At 39.5% G+C, this 10830-nt stretch overlaps 1 protein-coding gene across 3 annotated transcripts; it reads right to left on the reverse strand.

The window, feature by feature from the left end:
- Nucleotides 1-246: 246 nt before the first annotated feature.
- On the reverse strand, nt 247-10751 carry RO60 (Ro60, Y RNA binding protein). Of its 3 annotated transcripts, none has more exons than XM_033067171.2 (9): nt 10698-10751; nt 5966-6555; nt 5059-5279; nt 4649-4795; nt 3254-3391; nt 2909-3025; nt 2036-2149; nt 1485-1631; nt 247-533 (listed from the first exon to the last, which is right to left on the reverse strand). In XM_033067171.2, exons 2-9 carry the CDS (start codon nt 6534-6536, stop codon nt 381-383), a joined length of 1608 nt encoding a protein of 535 aa, XP_032923062.1. In that variant the 5' UTR covers nt 6537-6555; nt 10698-10751; the 3' UTR covers nt 247-380. The 3 variants fall into 3 exon arrangements, with proteins under 3 accessions (XP_032923062.1, XP_032923061.1, XP_032923063.1); XM_033067170.2 differs by having other exon boundaries at nt 5966-6558; nt 10698-10741; XM_033067172.2 differs by lacking the exon at nt 247-533 and having other exon boundaries at nt 1504-1631; nt 2043-2149; nt 5966-6558; nt 10698-10741.
- Between the last annotated feature and the right edge of the window lie 79 nt (nt 10752-10830).

The raw sequence follows: 10830 nt of genomic DNA on the forward strand, positions 1-10830 counted from the left end.
TGCCAGCCATTACCAGGAGTGTCCAAATGCGCTGTGTGTTACTGCATGGCGCCAAGTGCCAGGGTGACAGCGGTGACATGTGGCTGCCACCTCCAGTGGCGGGGGATCATTGGCTACTGACAGTTAGTTTGACACCAGAGATGCAAGCGCTGAGTTTCTCTGAATCTGTTAGATTTGCATGAAAAAGTTCTGTTCAACCTTACAAATATCTTAGTGAGAAGCTCTAGTCAGAAATGCTTGAAGTGCCACCACCTCCGGTAACATTCTGATATGTATACAGTATGCCAAAAGCTAATAAAGTGTATTTGGCTGGGAGTTCCCAGGGTGAAATCTGATGCCAGCAATGGACCCACTGGGAAGAGCAGATGCCTAAACTTAACTTAAATCAAATCCAAAGTGAAGTTTCGAATGACATCCAAGGCTCCCGTATCGAAGCCGCAGATATCCAACATTCCTCTGTCATCCGGGTCCGCGATCGTAAAACCATGGGAGGTCATTCCACAAACAACCAGCTTAGCAGGAATACCCATTTTCTAGAGGAAGGAGAGAAAAAATATCAAAACACATCTAGAGTAAAACATGTGCACATATGCAGTAACTTAAATATGCCAGAGTTCCAAATCTTGCTTGCATAAGCCACTGTCTGAAGAGCTGTACTGACAGAAACAAGGAATGCCAGAATCAGAACTGCAGGGTGCCTGTCAACACTGGAATGGCAGCTAACCTCACCTACGGAAAACAACTTAAACAAGGAATGCCAGAATCAGAACTGCAGGGTGCCTGTCAACGCTGGAATGGTAGCTAACCTCACCTAAGGAAACCAAATTCAAGAATTTTGGTATTCATTTCACCTGGGTGGAAACTATGTAATGATTAAATTCCATACACCTATGCCTGACATACATATTTTCGGTAGTTTAAAAAATAGTTTCTTCAAAGCATAAGGGATTTTTTGCTGAATAAATAAGGGTTTCCAATAGCAAGGTCCTTGGAGAAGGTATTTTTCTTTGTTCTACCTGTAAAATCATGAAGCTGTACAGCTTAGAGCTGTCCCTTTAAAACACAATGGGCTCTCTTCATAAGAAACTGTCACCTCGTCCTCTTGACACGTGTCTTCATTACTTCATTGAAACTTTTTGATATCTACTGCAGACATCAAAATTGAATTTAGCTCTGAGAGTCAAACATCATTCTGTAAGAACTATAAAAACTTATTCCATCAATTATATATGGGATGTAGAAATTCATACAGTCCCTGAGTAACAAAGTTTCACGGGTCATTGCAGCACACCAAGCAGGGGAGGCTAATTAAAAATCCTTTTAGCAATTCTGTGGTTTTAAATATGCACAATTAGTGCAATATATGCACTAATTCTGCCTAACTGCAGTATTGATAAGTTTTTAACTTGAACAAAGACATAACCAGAGCTGGTACTTTGTACAGTATTTATTAATCATAAATAAACAGTCAGAAGCATATTTACCTCTCTGTACTCTGCAAGGGCCATTGCAGGAGGAGTATTCCCAGCAAAGGTCTCATTATCAGTAAACACAATGAAGACATCAGCAGCTGTCTGAGTTTTCTGAGCCCATATCATTGGAAGGGAACAATCAGTGGTACCCACTGGAATCTTACAAAGAAAAAAATAAATATAAATGGAACATATTAATACAGAAATCAACCAACCATGGAAAAATTACTTTTGATGTAAGGTTCCTGTTTTACCATATGTTACTACACAAAGAGGCTTTTTTGTTAAACTTGGTAATTTTATCTATGTTTGTCCAGGGTTTTCTTTTGTTGCAATTTTTTTTAACATTCTTCCCAAGCTAACTCATTGTGACCTAGTACTGCCATTCTAAATTGCAATGTTTAATATCCAGCAAATGAAATAATGACATTTGCTGGGTTTTCTCTAAGTAAAATGCACCAAAAAAAAATCTAGTCTTGTACTAGAAAGCTACAGATTAAACAAGGTAGTAGAATTTATTACAAAGAAAATACAATTTAACTGCTGAGATTTTTTTTACATACTTCATACATTTTCACTAAAACTTGAGGTAAGGTCATGTCAGCTGTCACTGGACAAGGGACCATTTCATGTGAAAAGGCAACAATTTGGGAATCCTTCTCAGTCCGTGCTACAACCTGAGAAAGAGGGAGACAAAAATAATCCAGTTACATTCCTCTGAATTTTTAATGTCTGAACTGAGCCATTCCCACCAACACACTGCATGACAAAAGCTTTTGCATTTGAGTCATCATGGTTCCTCATAAACAGCAATGGTTCACTCTACACTTTAACTATTCTGCAATATTACTGCAAATAAACACTGCAAAAAGAGGTGAACAACTGCTCTAACTATTGTAACTAAAGATACTTCCTTTTTTCTTCCCTCCCCTCTGACATAAAACCTTGACCATTTTTAAGGGCCAACAAAAGTTCAAGTTCTCTGCAATAAAAGCATACAACACAAGAAGCTTTGGAATACTAAACTGAGGGGAAAGGATTGTGAATAAAGGCCACATTGCTAACTCAATCAGACATAAGAATTATCCCACTACTTCTTAATCTAATCTGTATTTTTCTGTGAATGCTTCTGAAAATATTGAAATCTGTAAAAAAAGTTATATTTTTTTGCTTACAGTAGCCATTTTATTATGGCTAAGATTAGTGAAAAAGCTGCCCTAACCACTTTGATTCACAACAGAAACCAACTTCTTCAGACTGATGTTTCTGAGTATGGCTGCTAGTAGCTTTCAGCAATGAGGCACAAGGTCACACCTTCTCCCAAAAAATATTCTATGTAAGTTCCCTCTTGATTTCTAACCAGCTTTAGAGCACCTTTGTATCAGAAAAGCAATGCAAGCTGAAAACAATTATAAATAAAAAATTTAAATCCTCACCATACACATTATTGCTGCAACTGTGCTGGCATTGAGCACACTGCCCAAAACCTTTTGTGTCATTGATGCACTAACATCAACTGCAATGACAAAGCGTTTCCCTGTTGGTTCCACTATCTGAAAGAATAAAAGACAAAAATATAACAGGTACACGTAATTTATATATTAATTTCTTCTTCTGCTTTCACTCCTAAAGTGAGCATTTTTTCCTTTTTCTGGGTAACATCAGGACAGTGCTGCTGCCAAAGTTTCAGAATTATTACCCACCCCAGGAACTGTTCTCAATAAGCTTTCAGAAAACACAGAACCCTTAAAAAGCTTAACAAATTGGAGAACTATAATTACCTTGAAAGCTTTATAAAATGAGGCATCTAAAGCTTCTAAAATGTCTTCATCAGGACGCCACCAAAGCTTCCCTCTGTTTCCATGTCCAGCTTTATAGGTTTCTAATGCAACCAAAATATGGAAGGGATGTATTCTACCCTACAAAATGGAAATCAAAAATAAGGGTATGAAAATGTAACCTCCTTAAAAAAAAAAGTAACAAACTAAATGTGAAAATAAGTCAATACTACAAAAAAATCTCAGGTTTATTTTATGGTTACTTTAAATTTGTTAAACTAAATGAGAGTTCATGCAGTCTTTACACAGTTGTTGGATGAACTGATCCTTGTGGGTTACTGATAATGGACCTCACTCCCTCTCAAGAATCCTCTTATTAACACCAAATGGGATGTCATCACCAGAATTCTGGTAAAATTTTGCACCTCAGTGATTGTCCAGTGCTATTTTCCATCACTTACAGTAAGAGAAAGTCCCTGCCCAGCTGAAGAGAAAGGAGCTGAACAAGGAAAAGAACCAGCTTAAAACTAGCTTTATACAAGATACAGAAACACTGGACAAGAAATTATTTTTGGAACATAGCATTACTTTTTCTCATGCTATAAAATGCATATATTTACAATTATACAATATATACAATGCTCTCCATATATAAGCTTAACTTATATAAAGATAACAAAATGTTGATAAGGTTATCTTTGTGTTTCAGTCCTTAATCACTGCCAACATCAAAATTCAGTAAATCTGAATGCCTGTCCATTGTCTATTTTCCATCAAGGTATTGCACCATGATCTCTGCTCACCCTTCTCCAGTGCCTGTGTCTGATTAAGGAAGAACCCAGAGAAAAGGAGTTGCAGTAGGATGGGAAAAAAGGACTTGTGCTGCTGTGCTCAATTCAGCTCTGGTGCTGAAGAATTTAAGTGTCCTGATTTTAATCTTCCCAGCTCACAAAACTGCTGCTCAGGCTATCTGTCCTCTCTACCTCTGATTAAAGCCCTGAAATTTTTATTCTGTATTTGGGGAACCCTCTTACTTTCCTATCACTTTGATAGACAATAAAGCAATCAGAAAAGAGGGAAGTGTCCTTACCCATCTTGTTTTTCCCCTCAGTTGCTATGCTATTTACTTAACTCACTTAAAAATTACAAGTCTCAGAAGAAATTGATGAACCCAACTAGCAAAGTTTGCCATAGCCCTATTTAAGAAAAGATCCAATAGCTGCCAATACGCTTATTTTATCAACATGTTTCAGAAAGTAAATGGGGAGTCAAATGAGAAATTATAAACAGAAGTTTTAAAATAAAGTTGCAGGCATTAAACTACAGTTTTTAAATAGAATAAATGAAACATTAAAAATTAAAATCCACCAAGGCTGGCACTGATTATAAAGTTCTTACCTTTTTTAGCAGTTTCTCATTTCTCAGTTTTTCACATACTATTGCCACTTCTGAACCTCGTGGTTCAAGCACTGAATTTGCTGACAGCTTTCCTAAATTTCTCAACAATACAGAAATAGGCATCTCCTTGAGTAATGCCTTCCAAACCTATGATGAAAGGGAAGGGAAGCACAGAAAGACAAGATTGTCACTACAAGAACTGTTAGCTGTACATTGAATAAGTACATTTTTTTAAAAAATGTAAAAAATATATTAAGATCTTAAATTTTTTAGATTAACTATTTGGGTAAACAACTTGAAAAACAGCACAAGGGCTACTTTTTAAAAGAAATCTAGACTTAGGACTCTGAACAGCATTACCCTGTGGAGAATCCATACTATGGAGAATTCAACTAAGGAAGTTTACCTACCTCTTTAGATTTCAGATGGCTTGTCAGGAGATGCTCTCTAACTAGACCATATTCCTCTATCAAATGAATAACTTCCAACTCATCTTTTGTGCGTTTTACTTTCTCCACAGCCTCCAGATACTTCAAGAGTTTTTCAGTCTCAGCAGAAACTGCTTTCTCTTTATAAGCTTCTTGGACATCTTTCCACCCCTTGGTAATATACTTAGTGACTATAGCAATTCCTGATGAAAAAGAAAACCATTTCTCAAACAGGATTACCATCTGTATACTGGCATTTATCATTCTAGCATGCAAATGAATTAGCAGGTTTCATTCTCAGACCTGTCAAACACCTACTGAAAAGCTAAGCCACACACAATTTAGAGCAGTACTTTTAATTACTGAATTAATCTCCTTACAAGTAAGGAGCTTTATGTATTTGCTACATTGCCCAGAGATGCTGTGGATGCCCCATCCCTGGAAGTATCCAAGGCCAGGCTGGATGGGGCTCAGAGTAGCCTGGGCGTGTGGAAGGTGTCCTTGCCATGGCAGGGAGGTTGGAACTGGATCATCTTTATGGTCCCTCCCAACCCAAACCATTCTATTGTTTTAAGATTTGAAGTCAACAGATCTTCCCACAAAATGAAAAAACGTTATTTCATCATTTGTAAGCAAATAGGAACAAAATGAGGGAGTTGTGTTATTTTATCTTCTCTTGGCATATGGAAGAGAAGTAGGAACAAACCCTGTTTACCTTGAAGATTAACAGGTCTGGTTTTGATATGAACATCCACGTTTTTAAGATGCAATTTACAGGATACCATCATTAAGATTTCATCTACAATGGCACTTGCGTTTCCAAAATACTTCCACAGTAAATATAAAAGGTTTAAAACACAGTACTTTCAGGTAAATAAAAATTTATTACCTTCACTGGCAGGTTTTAGGTGGGACAACCTCAGAAGATCTTTATGAGACCAACCACTTCTTTGCTTATATTTTGTAACTGCTAAAGCAAGAGCCATGCCATTCTTTCCATTGTACCAATCTGCAACAGCTTTCCTCAGAGCACGGCCCCACATGCCACATTTCATGCCCTCCTTCAGATCTTTTTTAAACTGGATGAAAGTAAAGAGATGGGTTGGTATGCAACACACCTCGGGGACAGCTTTAAACGCCGCTTGTTTTGTTTTGGCATCAGAACACTGCGAGCAAACTGCGAGGGCAAAGAGCAGGGGCTCCTGCTTTGCTGCTCTGCCCTCTTGACTAAACGCTTTGATTTCTTCAACAACTTGGCAGCCCCTGCCTTCTTCAATCATCCTTAGCAAAGCTTCTGCGTTTTCAAAGCCCAGCTTCTGCTCCTTGACGTGGTAAGCGGCGCCCTCGGAGCCGAAGCAGAGGAAGTGCTGCAGCCGGGTGGTGTCGGTGAGGTGCCAGCCGGCACCGCTGCGCTCCGGCGCCTCGCTGGGGGGCTGCGCTCGGCTCTGCTCTGCCTCCATCCTTCACACTGCCACAGGCCTGCTGCAACAACAACACCTGGTTAACAACTATGGCTTACTGCTCTTTCAGCAAAGTAAATACATCTTCTCTAGAAATTTAAGATTCTAAGTTCTCTTTTATAAACTGAACCACAGCGTACTCCAAGTGTGCGATAATACACATCACTGACTTACAACAGTAACCAGCTTACAGTAATTCCGTGACTATAAGGCACAGCCTTTGGACTAAAATTTTGATTGGAACCTGGAAGTGCGCCTTATAATCCAGTGCGCCTTATATATGGACAAAGTTGGGAAATTTGCCAACCCAGAAGTGCGAGCCACCTGCCGAGCTGCGCACTGCGAGAGCCGCGAGCCGAGCCGCCCACTGAGCCGTTACTAATTCGTTACTTTGTTGTGCGTGGATGCTCACTGGAAAAAAAAAGTGCGCCTTATAGTCCAGTGCGCCTTATATATGGACAAAGTTCGGAAATTTGCCGACTCCCAAATGTGCGCCTTATACTCCGGTGCACCTCATACTCGTAAAATTACTGTATTTCTTTAAGACCACTTCAGAAACTACTTAACCCCTATAAGCAGCAGACAAAAACCCTCTGGTGTTACAGACTTTTGCCACTAATATATCACATCACTTTCTTAGGTAAGTTGTTATATTGCAGACTAAATGGATCAAAATTCAAATCTTGCCCAGTTCTATTTGCTTAAGAATTACTACTACCGACCAACTGATGAAAAACGAGACTAAAATGAAGAACTAAGATACGGAAAAACTGTTTAGTTGGAAGATTTTGTGAGAGTTTATATATGGTAGGTTTCAGTGAGGCTTAGACAACAGCTTCTTAACAACTGAGTAGCTCAAGAACAAATTATCTTTGCTACAGGCTCAAATAGTCTGCTGCTCCAATGGAGATCCAAGAAAACACAGAGACATAGATTCTGTACCGTTTTACATTCAAAGTTAAGAAACAAAAATCAGCACAAGAATTCACAATCATTCAGGTCTCTCTATTTATAGACCCCTGAGCTGCAAGAAAGTGTAATATGTGTAGGGTAACACCACTGCTCTTACTTGGAGAGCATCCAGCACAGTAAAACTCAAGCCATGACATCTAAAATTACGCAAATGCAGGTGAAATGAAATTAGCAGGGTAAGGGTAAAAAAATTCCTTATCACCACTATCACCCAAAAGATTAATAGCACAATAATAAATTCAGTTTACTCAGTTCTCACCAAACAATAAAATTACACTAAATAGCACCAAGAGCTCCTGCTGAAAACCAAAAAGGCAGAACCAATATACCACTCCATCAAACAGCATATAAATCTTAAAATACAGGAGCTAAACTCTGAGCACACACAAATGACCTTCCAAAGAAATCTAGTAAACAATTTTCAAGAATTGTAGATATCTACTTTGACTTTTTTTTGTTTGTTCAGATAGTGAAGACAAATAATGCTCCATTTACTAGGATAAGATAGCACAAACAAATGCCACTAATGTAGACAGAGAATTTTTTTCCACCAGTTTCAGTAACACTCTGATTTACAAACAACTTCCCTAATTCTTTGACAGAGAATTTCCCTTTTTCTGCAAGCAACTAGCAATGCACTTTTCCTTTGATTTTGCCTATCTGCACTAAGCTGCACCCAGAATTCACCAACAGTCATCAGTCCTTCCACTACATTCTACAAACTGATAAAATCATAAAAATAGAAGCCATAGGCTGACAGCTGGTTTAAGAAAGCAGGTTTCATTGAAAATTAAGCAAGAAATATCATTCATTGTATTATTTAGAGCATCGGTGCTCAGCTAAAATTATACATTCTATCCATGTTTCCTGCCAAACCTACTTAAATACACATCATTGTTGAACTGACTTGTTCCCTGACATCTGAAGCATGCAAATACACTGAAAATAACAAGGGCTGTATTCCCCATGCATGAATACCACATCAGGACTTTTTCAGGTCTAAATACATTTTATTTCAATACAGTCCCATTAGCTCATTTCCTTACACAGTCAGTAAAGTTTCGTAATAAACACAGAAAACCTAAACAAAAAAAATCCTGAAATCACACTAAGCATCCATTTATTTATCAGGAAAAAAAACCAAAAACAGTACATGAAAGATACTGAGAAACACCATTATCCTGAAGGAAAAATAAGAACGGGAAGCATAAAGGATCACCCACAAGCAACAAGATCTCCATGTATATAAAATACTGAGCATGATTTCTTTCATATCCCTACTACAATAAATACTACTACATTGAAATGAGACAAGGGGGAACACTCTTATGGATATTAACAATGGATATATTTAATGTTTACTCTTGTATGAACTAGGCTGTTCATGGACCCACAACACTGAAAAGAGGCATATGCCTGCATCCATATGCTTCTGACACAAACCCGTAATACAAAAGATAGTTGCAAATAGTTTTTCTGACACTTGGCTCCTTAATTTGCTTTCTTAGGAATATGATTTAAGATACAAACCCAGATCATGTTACAATTACCAACAACTAACACAAATTGCAAATTCTTATAAATAAATCTGTGTTTTAAAAATTATCTTTGAAATCCACAACAGCTGATGCAAACCACCAATCTCACTATTAAACAGTCACAGCAAAAGTATCAGATTTACACTTCACCAGCAGCTCCTGGAAAAGCACTTATTCACAGCTGAGCTGCTCAAGTCATGATGGCCATTTCTAACCCTGTATTACATCCCAGCCTCACAAATTCCCAGAGCTATTCCCTCCCTTGGACCAGTCCCACTCCTCTGCCCAGACCTCTAGATTATTTTTTCATTTAACACTTGTACAACAAATACAACTTTCCCCCTAACAGATGGATAAATGCAAATGCTCACTTAACATATACTCTACTATAAGCCTACTCTTCACCTGCTGAGCTGCAACAGGGAATTTGAATTTAAAACGCCTGTGGAGGATTTATCCACAATATGCTGGCTCCACAAGCATTTCCAATTTCTGAGATATGGGAATGCAAACAGCAATTCCCAGACTTATAAGTCCCAGACCAGGAGTTTCATAACAAAAATTGCAAAACTAAACTCCATGGCTGTTCACCATTATTAATGGCCCACTATATTTCAACCACCATATAAATTTTTAAGTAAAATATGACTGACTGCTCTGAAACAGGCCATACAGTAGTTACACGTCGACTAGTAACTCAGTATTTTTATGTTGCTGTACCATAGCATGATTCAGTTCTTACGTTGACTTTTCCAACATGCCCTAGCTTTCCTAAGAAACAAAATGTCTGACAAGTTTCATAGAGGGATGAAAAAAAACCACATGAAGTACAAAGCTTTAACTAGAACTACAGAACTACAGATTCTAACTTAAGTTCTTAAGTTTAACTGCTATGTTAACAACTAACCAAATTTAGTAGCGAAATCCTAAGGAATGAAACTTTGAAAAAGTCAGATCTTTTATGACAAAAAAAAAGTATTAACATTTTAAAGACAACTTTAAACAAAACAAATGCCTTCAAATACTTCAAAACCGTACATACTTCAACCTACAAGGAACTGCATTGCTGCTCTGCTCTCTAGAGTCTGTACAAGCATTAACCTGAAGACTATAAGGAATGTCTTCTAGTTAATCGAGCAGAGACCACAACCATCACACTGTAACACAACAGGCTTGTGCTACGGATTAGCTCTGACAGCATAGCTCCCATATTTCAGAAAATAAGCACCTCTAAGTCAACTGGGATGCCAGGAGAACACTGCCCAGATCACCGAGGGAGTGATGCACGGCAGCAGCACAGCAGGTAGCCGGCTACACGAACCAGCCTACGCATTTCTACTGCAGAATTTGCAAGAGCCTGTCTGCTTTAAAAAATGCACTGACTGGGGGCCAAAGGCAGCTTAGCTGACGTAGTGCAGAATTAGGAGACAGAGGCACCTAAAGCGGATACAGCGGAGCTGCGATCGCAGCTGTCAGTCTCCATGCAGACGATAAACACGCCACAGACACGCCCGGGAGCGCCAAGCGGGCCCTTCAGGCCCATGCGCTCTCCGGAGCTGCCCCTCCGGCCTCTCCGCGTTCCCCACGCATCCCCGGGGCCGGCCCAGGGACCCCGCACCCCGCTCCCCCCGAGCCCGGGAGCACCACTTACCTGCGAGGCCGCGGCCCGGGCGGGGCCGGGCGATGCCGCAGCGCGGGGGCCGCGGGCCGATGGCGGGGGAGGCACCGGGGACAGCGGGGGGCGGCCGGGCCGCTCCGGGAGCGCGGGGCGCGGGCAGGGCCGT

The sequence above is a fragment of the Catharus ustulatus genome, chromosome 9 (assembly GCF_009819885.2).
Source record: "Catharus ustulatus isolate bCatUst1 chromosome 9, bCatUst1.pri.v2, whole genome shotgun sequence".
Lineage (NCBI taxonomy): Eukaryota > Metazoa > Chordata > Aves > Passeriformes > Turdidae > Catharus > Catharus ustulatus.